Source organism: Enhydra lutris, unplaced genomic scaffold, assembly GCF_002288905.1.
Source record: "Enhydra lutris kenyoni isolate GAN:26980312 unplaced genomic scaffold, ASM228890v2 scaffoldscaffold22, whole genome shotgun sequence".
Classification (NCBI taxonomy): Eukaryota; Metazoa; Chordata; class Mammalia; order Carnivora; family Mustelidae; genus Enhydra; species Enhydra lutris.
Genome location: NW_019154106.1, coordinates 16,483,657 through 16,500,163, shown reverse-complemented (window position 1 = coordinate 16,500,163; position 16,507 = coordinate 16,483,657). Strand labels below are relative to the sequence as shown.

The 16,507-nt window shown below is 48.2% G+C and overlaps 1 protein-coding gene across 1 annotated transcript in view; it reads left to right on the top strand.

Moving 5' to 3' along the window:
- Nucleotides 1-16,507, top strand: part of LOC111149418 (MAP kinase activating death domain) — a 44,459-nt gene that overhangs the window by 9,063 nt on the left and 18,889 nt on the right. Inside the window, 18 exon segments of the mRNA XM_022506459.1 lie at nucleotides 256-491; nucleotides 672-828; nucleotides 2,212-2,315; nucleotides 2,407-2,597; nucleotides 2,976-3,229; nucleotides 3,477-3,616; nucleotides 4,420-4,521; nucleotides 6,237-6,339; nucleotides 6,718-6,904; nucleotides 7,004-7,093; nucleotides 7,095-7,155; nucleotides 7,470-7,676; nucleotides 10,436-10,527; nucleotides 11,091-11,174; nucleotides 11,531-11,689; nucleotides 14,747-14,855; nucleotides 15,432-15,552; nucleotides 15,655-15,760. Coding sequence (XP_022362167.1) covers nucleotides 256-491; nucleotides 672-828; nucleotides 2,212-2,315; nucleotides 2,407-2,597; nucleotides 2,976-3,229; nucleotides 3,477-3,616; nucleotides 4,420-4,521; nucleotides 6,237-6,339; nucleotides 6,718-6,904; nucleotides 7,004-7,093; nucleotides 7,095-7,155; nucleotides 7,470-7,676; nucleotides 10,436-10,527; nucleotides 11,091-11,174; nucleotides 11,531-11,689; nucleotides 14,747-14,855; nucleotides 15,432-15,552; nucleotides 15,655-15,760 — 2,503 coding nt within the window.

Genomic DNA, 16,507 nt, shown 5'->3' with positions numbered 1-16,507 from the left:
TAATCACGTGCTCTTCAGCTGGGTTCTGCTCTGTCAGTAGCTGCATGTACCACCTTAGTGCAAGCAAAGAGAAGTACTGGTTCCTCATACTCTCAGGCCTTTTAGACCTTGAGTGCAGAGAGATCAGTGCTTGTTTAAGATCCTTCTCCCTGTGAAGTGCTGGCTTGGGGAGGTGGTCTGAGACCTCAGACTGCACCCGTCCTTATGGTGCAGGGTGTGGGACTCGGATCATCTCACCATCCCCTTCTTCCCCAGAGTGGCCATGGTCCGTTTCTTCAACTCCCCCAACGTGCTGCAGGGCTTCCAGATGCACACACGTACCCTGCGTCTCTTCCCTCGGCCCGTGGTAGCTTTTCAAGCTGGCTCCTTTCTAGCCTCACGTCCCCGGCAGACTCCTTTTGCTGAGAAGCTGGCCAGGACTCAGGCCGTGGAGTACTTCGGAGAATGGATCCTGAACCCCACCAACTACGCCTTCCAGCGAATCCACAACAGTGAGTGCACCTGCCCCACCTTCTGCCTTTGTCCCCTGATGGCCCTTCCCTTTGCCTTTTCTCAGCTTTGACCTGCCCCTTCCATTCCCGTTTGGCTTTAGACTTTTTCCTATCTTTCTTTTATGCTCTTCTTGTCTTTTTTTCTCCTTGTTGCTAACTTTGTTCTTTCTCTTTGGGTAGACATGTTTGATCCAGCCCTGATTGGTGACAAGCCAAAGTGGTATGCCCATCAGCTGCAGCCTATCCATTATCGAGTCTATGATAGCAACTCCCAGCTGGCCGAGGCACTGAGCGTGCCCCCAGAGCGCGACTCTGACTCTGACCCCACTGATGACAGGTGAGCGGCAGAACTGATTTTTAAGGTACAAAGGAGGCTTTCACTGGCCTTTATTGAGCACAGTGGCAAAGCCTCGTAGGACTTAGATATTGGTCTTTGAAGCCGTGGTTATATTTTTGTTAATTGTTTTGTGTTAGCTTACTTATTTTATTTTATCTTGTTTCCTGGCCTCAAGTTAAGAGTACTACTCTTTTATTTTCCCCAAGTTTTTTTTTTTTTTTTTTTTTTTTAAAGATTTTTTTTTTCATTTGAGAGAGAGAGAGAAAGAGCACATGGAGGGGCAGAGGGAGAGGAGGAGAAGCAGACTCTGCTAAGTGTAGAGTCCAACTTGGGGCTTGATCCCCGACCCTGAAAACATGACCTGAGCCGAAATCAAGAGTTGGACACTTAACCAACTGAGCCACCCAGGCACCCCCTCCCCCTGCTTTTTAAAAAGATTTAATTTTAATTTCGGTGTAGTTAACATATAGCATTATATTAGTTTCAGGTGTACAATACAGTGATTCAGCAATTCGACACATTAGTCAGTGCTTATTGTGATAAATGTACTTTAATTCTCATCACCTGTTTCACCCCCCACCCTCCTCCCCTCCAGTAGCCATCAGCTTGTTCTATATTAAGAATTTCTTTCTGGGGGCGCCTGGGTGGCTCAGTGGGTTAAAGCCTCTGCCTTCAGCTCAGGTCATGATCCCAGGGTCCTGGGATCGAGCCCCACATCGGGCTCTCTGCTCAGCGGGGAGCCTGCGTCCTCCTCTCTCTCTCTCTGCCTGTCTCTCTGCCTAATTGTGATCTCTGTCAAATAAATAAATAAAATCTTTAAAAAAAAAAAATTTTTCTTTCTGGGGCGCCTGGATGGCTCAGTGGGTTAAAGCCTTTGCCTTTGGCTCAGGTCATGATCTCAGGGCCCTGGGATCAAGCCCTGCATCGGACTCCCTGCTCAGCGGGGATCCTGCTTCCTCCTCTCTCTTTCTCTGCCTGCCTCTCTGTCTACTGGTGATCTATCAAATAAATAAGTAAAAACCTTAAAAAAAAATCCTAAGAATTTCTTTCTTGGTTTGTCTTTTTTTTTTTTCCTTTGTTTGATTGTTTTGTTTCTTAAATTCTGCATATGGGTGAAATCATATGGTATTTTTCTTTCCCTGACTTATTTCACTTAGTATTATACTCTGGTTCCATCCATATTGTTGCAGATGGCAAGATTTCATTCTTTTTTATGGCTAAGTAATATTCCTCTGTGTGTGCGTGCGCGCGTGTGGGTGTGTGTGTGTATGAGAGTCCTTGCTTTTTTATTTTTCCTAATGCTGATCACTGATTCTTTTCCCTTCCCCTTCCTTCCGTTGTATTTTTATTTTTGTTTCTATTTTTGGGCTCTTCACTCTGCAGTGGCAGCGATAGTATGGATTATGATGACTCAAGCTCTTCTTACTCCTCCCTTGGTGACTTTGTCAGTGAAATGATGAAGTGTGACATCAATGGTGATACTCCCAGTAAGTCTACTTGGGGACAATGGCTCGCTCCGGGCAGGGTTTGGGGCCCTGGGACCGTGCGGTCTGTACCTGCCCCCTTGGGTTTCGGCAGATGTGGATCCGTTGACGCACGCGGCGCTGGGGGATGCCAGCGAGGTGGAGATCGATGAGCTGCAGAACCAGAAGGAATCCGAGGAAGCGGGCCCGGACAGCGAGAACTCTCAGGAAAACCCGCCACTGCGCTCCAGCTCCAGCACCACCGCCAGCAGTAGCCCCAGCACCGTCATCCATGGAGCTAGTGCTGTGCGTGGCGACTTGGAAGGGTGGATGAGTGCGAGCTGTTACTGGGCACGTGGGCCGCACCTCTGTCAGAAAGTCAAGGCGGAAGCTGTTAATTTGCCGCTTCACATTCTTCCGGTCTTCCTCTCCATGGGTCTCCTCGCGTAGAGCCTAGGAGACACAGAAAGAGCTCACTGGGCTTTGTTCAGGACTTAGCTAAGATCCCCCCTTGCATAGTTTGTGGGCACAGACACCAGGAGTGTCACAGAGATCTTCTCTCTCTCATTCCCTTAGGATAGGAGATGGGAACTTGATAGGCCTGGCTTGGCCCTGCTAATCTGAGAATACAGGAAGGTATTGCTGGGCGCCAGGTGACTACTTTTTATTTAATGTGCCCTTTAGGAACCTGCCGATTCAACGGAGGTGGACGATAAGGCAGCAGTAGGCGTCTCCAAGCCCCTCTCTGCCGTGCCTCCCAGCATGGGCAAATCGAACACGGACAGGCGCCAGACAGAAATTGGAGAGGGGTCAGTGCGCCGGCGAACCTGTGACAATCCATACTTCGAGCCCCAGTATGGCCTTCCCCCTGAGGAAGATGATGATGAGCAGGGGGAAAGTTACACTCCCCGATTCAGCCAACATGTCAATGGCAATCGGTGAGAGCCTGGGGATTCCTTCTAGATGGGTGACTGAAGGACCGCACTGCAGTGGACCCCGGGTGAGGGTTAATCAGAAAGTCGGAGAAGTCCAAATGCTCTGGTTGCCCTCTGTCCCAGGCTGGTGCTTTGATCTAGGCATATACGAGTTGTGGAAAGGGAGCCATGATGGCAGTGCAGGTCAGGCCCACACTCCCAAGACTAGGTACCCTTGCCTGGGGCTCACAGGTGCCACTGTGCATTCAAGGGCTCAAAAGCTGCTGCGGCCCAACAGCTTGAAACTGGCAAGCGACTCCGAGGCAGAGTCCGACTCTCGCGCAAGCTCACCCACCTCCACCATCTCCAACAACAGCACCGAGGGCTTCGGGGGCATCATGTCTTTTGCCAGTAAGTGCCTTCAGCTCTCGTTTCTCTGTCCCGTTTGGTCTGCAGTAGAGCCTGGCCATGGTGGATGCTGCTTAGAACCTCAGATGTAGGACTGGACTGTTGGTATCGAGCCCTAGTCCAGCTTGTTCGGGTGACAGTGAATTAGGTATTTTCAAGGGAGGACAGTAAAGGACAAGGACAGATTAGTCTCTCTCTCCAGAGGTTTCAGTCTATCTCAGGTAAGATAGCAGTCAACTGAGAGTCGTATTAAACGTCATATATTTTGTGGAAATACAATGGTCAAATTGGATTTGGGTTCTGTATCTAATACATTTTTTGCCTGGTAAAGGACTTTTTCATGAACACACTTGGAAATCTGTATGAGGAATGTATATAAGGTTGACTTTTGTGCCTAGAGAATATTGCCGGAAATGCAGGGTGGTGTCCGTTAGAGATTAAGGACAGGCCAGGGACCGGAGAGAGCCGGCATCAGGAATAATTATGACTGAGTTTTTTCAGAAGCCAGGTAAGGGTAGCATCAACTTCTGACCAAAAGTGCATAAAGTCAGCTTTCACACCGAGTTAGCGGTTGGTGAGAGACTTGGCTGTTACCACGGGAGGTGGTCAGAGAAAGTTGTCACTGGGTTTTGAACAATCCTGGCAGTTGCCCCTTTGGTTGCCCTAAATTATAGACTTGGTCCTTTCTGTGGTAGATCAGAGGTACCGGGGCTATGCTTGAAAAGGAAGATGGAGATGATGGTACAATCATCAGCTTTGATTCTCTGTGCTCCTAACTCATCGCTCTCATACCCTCCTCTTGACAGGCAGCCTGTATCGAAACCACAGTACAAGCTTCAGTCTTTCAAACCTCACACTGCCCACCAAAGGTGCGCGAGAGAAGACCACACCCTTCCCCAGTCTGAAAGGTAACTGCAGCCCTCCTTCCGCCGAACCAGGATTCTCCGGGAGATATTTCAGGCCTATGGGTGCTTGTCAGGAACCCTGTGTATGACGGCTCATTTGATCTGGCTGTGGCCCCTCATACCGCTTCTCATGGCTTTCATTGCACATGATGGGCTCTGACTGGTTTTCAGATGGGAATGGTCTTTGTAGCTGGAGAGGAGGCCCTGCTGTGTCATTTAGGGTAACAGCGGCTGTGCGATAACTGCTTCTGGGGGGAATCCATAATGAACACGGGGGTCATGAGCTGCCACTAGTCATCTGCTGGTTTCTTGCTGCATGAGCAGAGGAGCGCTCCGTCCCAGGGATCTGGCCCGCCAGGGGATGGTTGCGAGAGCCTGGCACTGTTTACAGAGCCAAGAAGCCTCTCACTTTGGCTTCACGTCAATAAGCCCTGTGGGTGGGCCAGGTAGTACTGGTTGGCTTCTAAGAGCAGTTATGACCTTATTTGATTTTCATTTGTGAGCTTGGAGGGTCTGAAGGGCTCTTCGGAATTTACTCTCTTGACGTTTGTTTGTTTTCTCTAGCTATTGGGCTGAAATATTTAATTACAGTAGAGAGCATAGTGAGAAGAGCTCTGTATATATTTTAACTGACTTCTCTCCCCAGTGATTAAAAACTCCGGCAATCGAAGGAGTGTTCTCTGATGGGGATGGGAACATAGGGTAGGAGGGCAAAGAGACGTGATAGCTAGAGGTGTAGGGGGCTAACTAGCACTGTGGCACAAATCCACACATAACTCAGTAGCTTAGGAAAAGGGTTAGTCACTGGCTTCACGCGATGTAGTTGGGGAGGAAAGCGGTTGAAATGCCTTCATCGCATGCGGACGTCTCACTCATCTGTTGCCCTTCTCGCTCCCATCCGCCTCCCGTCCTCACACCCCACCCCACTTCCCATGACAGCATCTGCAAGATGGGTCTCCTCTTTTGGCCTACTGGCAGGCCCTCTGGACCCCCATGCGAGATGTTTCATGAAAACCAGCAGTCCCTCTTTCATGCATGTGCCTGTTCAGTACCTGAAGGTCCCTCATGTCATTTACCCTGCCCCTGGCTTTTAGAGACCATAGCCTTAAGGACGGTCTTTCCTAGAGCCTTGGTGGTTTCCTGATCTCTTGGCTTCCAGCTCTGAGGTGCCTGAGAACTAAGGTTATGTGCACTAAGCTTTGGGAGAATCCTCAGGTGGTCTGACTTACAGCTCCATCGAGGGGAACAGGGGTTGTGGTATCACGGTGCACCTACTAACTGTGTATTTTGTGTCCCAGTATTTGGGCTAAATACTCTAATGGAGATTGTTACTGAAGCCGGCCCCGGGAGTGGTGAAGGTGGGTCTTGCCCGTGAGCTGTGCATGATCTTTTTTTTTTCCTAGCATCTTCCGTGCCTGCCTAAGGGCCATCCTCTGCACGGAGCAAGCAGTGTCCCATGAGTGACCTGCCTTGCCCCTCCCCCATGACGCCCGTGCTTGCCCGTGGGGCGCTGCTGGTGCATGTGGAGTGGCCTGAGTCTCCATCCCCACCTCCTCCACATTGCCATGGCTGGTTTCGACCTATGTGTGATGGCCCGGGGCCACCCTCGCCCAGCCCTTCTGGGGAGTGGGTGTGGAACATGGCTCCCCAGGGCAGTGCTGACACAGGCAGCGGGACCACAGTAGTGATGTCTATCATTCCTACCTTCCTGGCTATAGGAAACAGGAGGGCCTTAGTGGACCAGAAGTCATCTGTTATTAAACACAGCCCAACAGTGAAAAGAGAGCCTCCATCACCTCAGGGTCGATCCAGCAATTCTAGGTAATAAATGGCTGGGCTATTTCCAAAGTTCTGCGATAGAGGTAGCAATTCCTGTGCCGCCCTCTAGGGTTGCTCAGGAGTGGGAGAGCACCTCCCAGCTGGGCAGACGAAACCCGTTCTCGCGCGCACTGCCCATTCTGACTGACTCCCCACGCGACAGTAGTAGCCCACGCCGGCGAGGAGAATGGAACTGCAGTGCTGGGTACGCGGGGGGGTGGAGGGGGGCAGGGGGTGCAGGGGACTTGGACGTCTGGAGACTTGGTTTGTGTTCCGCCCCTGGAGGCAAGCATCTAGTCTGGCGAAGGCCAGTGGGTCAGGGTGGCGGGGGTGCTCCGCACAGAAGCTGATGACCACAGCGGTGGTGTGTGGACCCCATAGTGAGAACCAGCAGTTCCTGAAGGAGGTGGTCCACAGCGTGCTGGATGGCCAGGGCGTTGGCTGGCTCAACATGAAAAAGGTGCGTCGGCTGCTGGAGAGCGAGCAGCTGCGAGTCTTTGTCCTGAGCAAGCTGAACCGCTCAGTGCAGTCAGAGGACGATGCCCGGCAGGATGCCATCCCCGACGTGGTCAGTGTCTGGGGGCGAGGGGAGCTGGCATCAGTGGGAAGAAGGACCTGGACACCGAAGGCAGTTTTGCCAACTCTAGGCCTTGGCTTATCGTTGCAGGAGGTCAGTCGGAAGGTATACAAGGGGATGCTAGACCTGCTCAAGTGCACGGTGCTCAGCCTGGAGCAGTCCTACGCCCACGCGGGTCTGGGGGGGCATGGCCAGCATCTTTGGGCTTCTGGAGATTGCCCAGACCCACTACTATAGCAAAGGTAGGGATCCCACTGGCTGGGCCAGCGCCGTCCACAGCTCTCCCACTGATTACGAGGAAAGGGAACTCATTCTTTTACAAGTTCCTCAGGGTCAAGCTTGCTTCCTATCAGAATTTGGGATTTATTTTTTTAATGCATGTTTGTCTATAGAGGGTACTTTCCAGTCACGAAAAATAAGACATCCACTTTTCTTTCCTTGCATTTTTTCCGTTCTCCATCCTCCTGTAGACTCTCTTCTCTCACCTCACTCCCATAGCTTGATTACCACTCACTCTGTCTGTTTCGACCTCTTCCTCTATTTGATCTTTTCCTAGAACCAGACAAGCGGAAGAGAAGTCCAACAGAGAGTGTAAATACCCCAGTCGGCAAGGATCCTGGCCTGGCCGGACGGGGGGACCCAAAGGCGATGGCACAGCTGAGAGTTCCCCAGCTGGGACCTCGGGCACCTAGTGCTGCAGGAAAGGGTCCCAGAGAACTAGACACCAGAAGTTTAAAGGAAGAAAATTTTGTAGCATCTGTTGGTATGTATCACTGTGTTTGGTGTGGTGGAGGGAGGATTGTGGCTTCTTAAATACCTCTCCCTCCTTTCAATTCATCCAGAATCCTGCCTTTCTTTTCCCCATGCTTTGCTTTTTAGAGAGGGAGACAGGTCTGCGTCCATTTCTGATGTGTTTCTTTGTACTTCTTTATCCCTTATGCCACCTTTACACGCACCCCAAACTACATCTTAGAGGAAGGAAGGAGGTTTTGCTTAGAAGGCCAGTGAGGCCTTCTAAGTACAGGGAGTCTGAGCTCTGTTCTTGGTGCCTCTTTTTATTTATGTCTGGATTTCTTCACAGTGGAGAGCCATGTGAGCTCCTGGAGACTGTAAGGAAGTTTATAGAACATCTTTAGTCTATAAAATTATGATTATCTGGGCCAGTTTACCTCCATCCAGCCATGACACTACCCTCAAATTTGCTTCTCTGGGGGGTGTACAGCAACCCCATTTCCCTGGGCTCTAGACCTCAAGGTATAGATTTCTGAATCAGCTTTTCTTTAACCCTCTCCTTCCTGGACTTGATAAAGAGCTTGTTTATGTGGAGTGTTTCTCCATTCCCGCTAAGGCAGTGCCTTAGTGAGCTCTCTGGGTGGCACCTGCATTTGATTCTCTCTGTACTTGACCTTGAGTCATCTAGGTCTTGCACCTTTCTTTTTCTGATTCTGTTTCTGCGGGTAGTATGCTTCTAATGGGTCCTTCTTTGCCACACCATTAGCAGTTGTTTTATGTTCCCATAAATGAGGATGAAGCACCAGTTTCCTTTGTTGGGGAGCTTCCCTTCTCTAAGCCAGCAGAACAGTGTCCTAGAGGCCAACACCCCTGCCTTCCTCCTGCCTGATGTGACGTTTTAGGAAAGGCCCCCAAGCACAAGTCTGAAGGCCTGGGGTTTTAGTCCCGTATCTGTTTCCAGCTGGGAATGAGACTTTGGGCAAACCACTTCCTCTCTCAGTGTCTCTACCTCCTCATCTGGGAAACTAGGATATCTGGGAAACTAGGATATTACAGAGGCTGTAATCTCTCTTCTTTACCCCAACAAAGATGCTATTCTTGAGTATTTCATGTTCTCTGTCACCTTTACTGGAAGCGTTTTTCCCCATGACTGGCTAAGAATGGGTCACTTGGCAGGGCAGACGCTGATTCTGAGGGTGAATCAGATTTTTTGGGTAGAGGCAAGGAGGGATACTGACTGCCTGCCTGAGTGGCCTCTGTCCGGTCCAGCAAATCACACAGATTGGTGCTCATGCTTCTGAACCCCTTTGGCTGCTTGAGGTGATCATCTGTCTTGTCTGGAATCTTTAAAAATTGTTGTTGCCCAGCTCCTTTGGCAGAGATAGCAGGGCGTGATGGAAATTTAAACTGGTCCTAAGTGACATGATCTTGAGCAAAGTGCTCCAGCCTCCAGAGGTGTCAGTTTCCTCACGCCAAGATGGAGGAGCATGAGCGAAGGCAGTGCCATCTCCAATGTTCCGCAGGGTTCTTCCTACCACTTTCGGGTTCAGGTTAGGAATTTAGAGTCTTTAGTTCATGAGTGGGGATGGAAGGCACTAGATCTCTTGATTTTTAACCCCCGCCCCAACGATCTCTTTTTATCTCTTGATTTGTAATCCTGTGCCTGAGACTGAATCAGCTTGGGTGGTGGGTTTCCATTCTGTCTGACCAGCCTCTGACTCTGTCTGTCTTTCTCTCCTGCTTACATTGCATCTGGGGTAGAATTGTGGAACAAGCACCAGGAAGTGAAAAAGCAAAAAGCTTTGGAAAAACAGAGTAAGGAACAAATGCCCCTTCCTGTTCCCAAATCTCCCATACCTGCCAACTCCCCAGGCCCAGTTGGGGCAGGCTCCCTTTGTCAGCCCCACCCCAAATTTGCTCTTGGGTGGTATTTGGAATGAAAGCAGGTAGGTGGTATGGGACGCACAGGTATGTGACTCGTAGGCTGCTTCTTCCCCCCATCCTCCTAGCAATCAGGCTGTAATCAGGGCATCTACTGCATAAAGTCCCTTAGAACATGGTTTGCTATTGCTCCGGAGTTGGTGGGGAGAATGTTTGCCTATTTCAGTGCCCCTCATTGGCTGGTATCCCCCTCACCCGTGAGAAGGCCTGTGGGCGCAGTTGGCAGAGATGGTTGCTGTCCCTCCATGTTGAGTCTGTAGCTTCCCAGCTCTCTCTGGCGGCTTGCCTAGGCACGCTTTCTTGCTTTCTGTCATTCTGTCCTTCTGCCATACCACTGTGGGTGGGTGGGGAAAAAATGAGGGTGGTTTTTATCTCAAATGTAGAGACATGTAGGGTTGGGGTAGTCAGTATCCACGGAAACAGCTGGTGTTTCTGTATCTCACTGGGCCTGTCCTTTTCTAGCTCCTTTAGACACATTTGTTGGGGAAGCACTGAGTGGCCTGGGGACCCTTAATTGGTTTCACACACCAGTGAAGCTCCGACTCTGAGTATGGGGGAATGTGGTTTAGACATTTATTTGTGGAGCTTTCTGTTTTAGAATGATTTGCTGAGAATTTTCTCAGGTTGTGGAGATGGCTGCAGAATCCCTTGAGGCCAGGTTTCATTTGTCCTACTTGGTTCTTAAGGCATCTGGGGACTTCTTCCAGTGGGGCCTGATGTGGGGGCAGTCCCTGGAAGGGTGACTGGGACATGCTGAGGTGTGTGACCTGGCTGTGTGCTGTCCCACTCCCTTCACCAGCCTGCCCCTTGCCTTTGTGTGTGGAGTGACAGAGGTTTTCCCCTACCCAGGGCCTGAAGTCATCAAACCCATCTTTGAGACAGAGGAGAAAAAGTCCCAGATCAGCGCGGACAGTGGCGTGAGCCTGACATCTGGTTCCCAGGTTTGTGACAACCTTGTTGGGAATTGTGAGCATTAAATTTGCTATCTCAGAATACTTCAAGTTAAAAAAAAAAAAGACAACATGCATGCCCAGTGATGGGAGAATGATGAAATAAGTGTAGTATATGTATGTAATCCTACGTTAGTATCTACTAAAGACTGTGTTTTCAAAAATCTAGTGACATGGGAAAATGTTTTACAAGGCTATGTGCAGTATGATTCCCATTTTATTTTTAAAATGTTTGTAGAGATGACTGAAAGGAAGTATACTAAAACCTTACCAGTGATTCATGTTAGTGGTAGGTTTATGGCTTATTTCTGTTTCCACATTCTTTCATGTATTTTCTATAGCGAGCATGTATTTCTTTAGTGTTTATTATTTTTCATCAGTGCAAGTCATGTATATTTTATATTGAGGAAAAAGATAAACGTCTCATGACCTGTTTAGGGATGACGATAGTAGGTTGGGGTTGAGGAGAAGGAAGACGGTACATTATTTCTTAGGAAAACTGAGAGTGGGTGGGACACCTCCTCTAATGTGTCCGAGTTCCCGTGTCGTTTCAGAGGACTGATCCAGACTCTGTCATTGGTGTGAGTCCAGCCGTTATGATCCGAAGCTCAAGTCAGGACTCTGAAGTTAGCACCGTGGTAGGGGAACACCACACTGGCATCGTGGTGGGTGGGGTGTGAGTCCCCCTTTGGGAAAGGGGGCTGATTTCTCCTTTGGAGGCTCTTAGTCTCGTGTCAGCTTGGTTCTCATGGTGGAGATGCTCACCCTGCATAGGTCTGTGTGCACGGGATCAGACCCTGAGATTTCACCCAGGGCTTCTCATCTTGTAAAGAAGGTACTAGCAGAGGCTCTCTGACACACCTTTGAAGTGCAGTGCTTTGTTTTTGGTTTTGTTTTGTTTTGTTTTTGATGGCAGTAGAGAGCTCTGACAGCTGTGCATTTCTGGGAGTCCTTTGCTGGGGAATATCCCTTATTACCTTTCTTTCCTTTCCAGGTGAGTAATAGCTCTGGAGAGACCCTTGGAGCAGACAGTGACCTGAGCAGCAACGCAGGTGATGGGCCAGGCGGTGAGGGCAGCGCCCACTTGGCCAGCTCTCGGGGCACCTTGTCTGATAGTGAAATTGAGACCAACTCTGCTACCAGCACCATCTTTGTAAGTTTTGTTTACTAACAAAAGGAGGTCATTTCTTTCATGGGAGGGGAGTGGGTTAGAAAAGAATGAAACATTAGGGACAATTAGAAGGAAAAGAGGAAGTAAGGAATGGATTATCCCCATGTATTTGGCTTCAAAGAAAATGTTTCTTAAGGCTTTTTTCAGAGTTATTTTACTCCACGATCTGGGGCTTTAAGGACCCTTTCCTGGATCACTGATGAGTTGGATTCCCCTCCCAGACACATTAGGGCTTCAAATCCTATGTAGCAATTATTCCCAAGTTAGACAAGGTGGTAGGTGTCTTCGTGGCAATGTCAGGGCAATGACCGCTCTCATTTTGTGTCATTCTGCCAAAGTGTGGTTTTATTCTGGTCACTACTCTATTTATATAGCACTTTTTTTTTTTTTTAAGACATTTATTTGACAGAGAGAGGACAAGCAGGGAGAGAGGGAAAAGCAGGCTCCCTACTGAGTAGGGAGCCCAATGCAAGGCTCAATCCCAGGACCCTGGGATCATGACCTGAGCTGAAGGCTGACGCTTAACTGACTAAGCCACCCAGGCGCCCCTTTTTATATAGCTCTTTAAAATAGCATTTTAGGGGCACCTGGGTGGCTCAGTGGGTTAAGCCTCTGCCTTCGGCTCAGGTCATGATCCAGGGGTCCTGGGATCGAGCCCCACATTGGGCTCTCTGCTCCGCAGAGAGCCTGCTTCCTCCTCTCTCTCTACCTGCCTCTCTGCCTACTTGTGATCTCTGTCAAATAAATAAAATCTTAAAAAATAAAAAAATAAAATAGCTTTTTAGGGATGCCTAGGTAGCTCAGTCGGTTAAGTGGCTGCCTTCAACTCATGTCATGATCCCAAAGTCCTGGGATTGAGTCCTGCATCAGGCTCCTTGCTCAGCGGGGAGCCTGCTTCTCCCTCCACCTCTGCCTGCCACTCTGCCTACCTGTGCTCTCTCTCTTTCTGACAAATAAATAAATAAAATCTTTTAAAAAATAAATAAATAAAATAGCATTTTATTTTCTCATATTTCTAACAGTTATTTGATATTTTCATTCATTAATATTTATTAAGTGATTCACTAAGTGCTGTATTCTGTAAAGAAAGAGAGTGAATAAGACATTCTCACTCTCAAGAAGTTTGGAGTTCAGCATGTTGCTGTACTCATCTCTTCTGACAGGTGAGGGGAACAAAGCCTTAGGAAAAAAAGAACTTGCCCTACATCCTACCAAAAGGCAGTGATCAGTTGGAATTAAAGTAATTCTGTTTAGTCCTTGCCTTTAGACACACTGCATTTTGGTGTATGCAAGGCTCTTGAGGCAGCATTAAGCACTCTGATACACTTGTCACCTTATTAGAGTTGAAAATGAATATCCTTTTTTGTTAATTTTTTTAGGGGCTCCTGGGTGGCTCAGTGGGTTAGGCCTCTGCCTTCGGCTTAGGTCATGATCTCAGGGTCCTGGGATTGAGCCCCACATTGGGCTCTCTGCTCAGCAGAGAGCCTGCTTCCCCCCCTCTCTCTGCCTGCCTCTCTGCCTACTTGTGATCTCTGTCAAATAAATAAAATCTTTAAAATAATAATAATTTATTTAAAAGTTTTTATTTGAGTGAAAGAGAGATCGTGAGCAGGGGTAGAGAAAAGCAGACTCTCCTCTGAGCAAGGAGCCCTATGCAAGGTTTGATCCCAGGACCCTGGGATCATGATCTGAACTGAAGGCAGACACTTAACCTACTGAGCCACTCAGGAGCCCTGAGAATGGTATTCCTTATAGGAGCTTAAAGGTCCTTATCTTTGGTGTGTGGGGAGAAGGGAGGATGAAATTTAAATGAAATGAAGTATTTAACACCAGTGATCATTCCCACCCTCAGGGCTTTCTGAGTATGTGTTTCTAATAGGGCAAATGACATCCCTGAGCAAAGGTAGAAAATGGGACTGAGAGTCATCAGAGCCATTTGAATTAATGGACCTTAACTCTCCTTGAGTCTAAATAGAAATTTTAATGAGAGTATTTTAAATCCTTCTAGTGTGCCTCCATTCTGGATGTTAAGATAGACATTATGGGATAGAGGTCTTGTAAGAAGCCGTTCAGCTGTGTGTGGCCTTTCCTGGCACCTTCCTGGGACAAATTCATGCTTGTTCTGTGCCGGTGGGCAAGGGCTGTTTCTGTACAGTTGAGTTGCCAAGGGCAATTATCTAAATTTCTTGGCTCAAAAAAAGAAGGCTGTTTTAGCAAGAAATAAGTTATATTAAGTCAGTATGGTCCATTGAACAAAGAATTGGGCTATGAACTCAGAGACTGGCGTGTAGACACACTAATTAGGTGTTGCCTCATAACCTTTGATCAGTCGCTTCTCTGCTTATGCTGTTGCATTAATTATGAAATGGGCATGAAGTTTGCCTCTTACCCATTTGAAATCTTTTTTGAATGAATAGAGAGTCCAATATTGCAGAAATGGCAGGTAAAGTTAGTGATTTTTCTAAGGGGCAGATATTTCTAAGAGATGGTAGGAAAGAGGAAATTGACATTTATCCCATCCAGCCATGTACCAGGCATTTATATGTATTTTCTAATTTAATTCCCGTAATGGTCGTACAAGGTAGATATATTATACCCTTCCTTTTGCAGGTGAGGAAAACAAGACTCAGAGAAGCTAAGTTTTACGCGTCAGGTCACACAGCTAGTAAGAGACAGGGATCTGAGTCTTGGTCAGTCTGTCTTGAAAACCAGTGTCCTCTTCTGTTGCATCATGCTGCTACAGAGGATTCACTTCTTATTTATTCATTTGAAAAGATCAAAGAGTCTTACAGAGACTCTAGGGTAAAGACAAGGAAAATGAAAATGGGATTGCATGTTGTAGGAGGCAATAGCAGAAAACAGCATTATCAGATTGACATCTGGTCCAGTCCTTGAGGCGAGCATCGAGCACAAGCAGGACTGCTTGAGTGCATGTTGTTAGCAGAGGTTAATGGGTGTGTGGGCCTCTTAATGCACTATGTGGCTTACGTTGCCCTGACCATTGGTACCTTGGGCAGCTAACCTGTCACCTCTTTGTAGGGGAAAGCCCACAGCTTGAAGCCAAGTGTCAAGGAGAAGCTGGTGGGCAGCCCAGTTCGCTCGTCTGAGGATGTAAGCCAGCGAGTCTATCTCTACGAGGGACTCCTAGGTGAGACACAGACTGGGAAGGCCTCTTGCACTGGAAGGAAGCTGGACTCAGCTGGGGAAGAGGGTAGCGCTGAACATGTAGCTGCTTAGCTCTGGGCTGATCTCAGTGCTGATGTTTGAGGGTGTGTTTATATCTGCAGAAGGTGACTTACTGGGTCTGGAAAAGGCAGTAGGTGAACGTTGGAAGAGACTAGATTTTGGTTTTAATCAACAGCCTCTGTCTTTCTGTCTGTCTGTCTTTCCTTTCTTGCAACCATGGTTCTTCCTGCTCACAAATTGGCAGGAAGGGACAAAGGATCGATGTGGGACCAGTTAGAGGATGCGGCTATGGAGACCTTTTCTATAAGTAACCACCTTTCTTTGTGTGCTGTGTTCATCCCTCCTCCTCGGGAGGGGCTGGGCCTCACTTGGAGGAGCTGGGGCTGGTGGCAGGAATGTTAGTTCTTGGGTGGAGAGGCTCACATTTGCTTTGTCCTAGAATTTGTCCCTTTTATCTAGAGCTTACTCTTTCCTTTGGTTTGGCAGCTGTATTCTTTATATGTTAAATAAGCCCCTAGAAAGATTCTGTTCCACACAGGCAAAGAACGTTCTACTTTATGGGACCAAATGCAGTTCTGGGAAGACGCGTTCTTAGATGCTGTGATGTTGGAGAGAGAAGGAATGGGTATGGACCAGGGTCCCCAGGAAATGATTGACAGGTATAAGACTTAGTGAATGCTTGAAAAATGCAAATTCAGCCTCTTCCAAGTTAGTTCTGTGGTCTCCTGCCTAAGAGCTGACTTCGCTGGTCTCCTGCTCAGGTACCTGTCCCTGGGAGAGCATGACCGGAAGCGCCTAGAGGATGATGAAGATCGATTGCTGGCCACGCTTTTGCACAACCTCATCTCCTACATGCTACTGATGAAGGTAATGTCGACTTTGCTTGTGCCCAGCTACTGCTGATGCTGGAAGGACAAGGCCTGTTCCTATGACCTAAATTCTGGGGCAGTTGGGAAGCTGTCAGAGCATCTTACTAGGTCTCTCTTCCTGATTGAAAGTGTGAGGTCTCGGGGAGCCTGGGTTGCTCAGTCGTTAAGCCGTTAAGCATCTGTTTTCGGCTCAGGTCATGATCCCAGAGTCCTGGGATTGAGCCGCACATCAGGCTCCCTGCTCAGCTGGAAGCCTGCTCCTCCCTCTCCAGCTCCCCTACTTGTGTTCCCTCTCTCGCTATCTCTTTCTGTCATAAATAAATAAAAATTTTTTTTAACTTTTTTTTTTTAAGACTTTTTTTTTTTTTTGGACAGGTAGATCAGAAGTAGGCAGAGAGACTGGCAGAGAGAGAGAGAGGAGGAAGCAGGCTCCCTGCCGAGCAGAGAGCCTGATGTGGGGCTCGATCCCAGGACCCTGGGATCATGACCTGAGCTGAAGGCAGAGGTTTTAACCCACTGAGACACCCAGGAGCCCCAGTAAATAAAATCTTTAAAAAAAAAAAAAAAGGAAAGCAAAGAAAAAGAAAGTGTGAGGTCGCTACAGCTCACACATGCTGTTTGTCTAAAGCTGCCAGGCTGTTGTACTGAGGAATGTTGTAAAGATGATTGGTGATTCCATTCCTTTTGTTCATTTTGAATTTTATTTTCTTATTTATATATTTATTTTAAAAATATTTTATTTTGG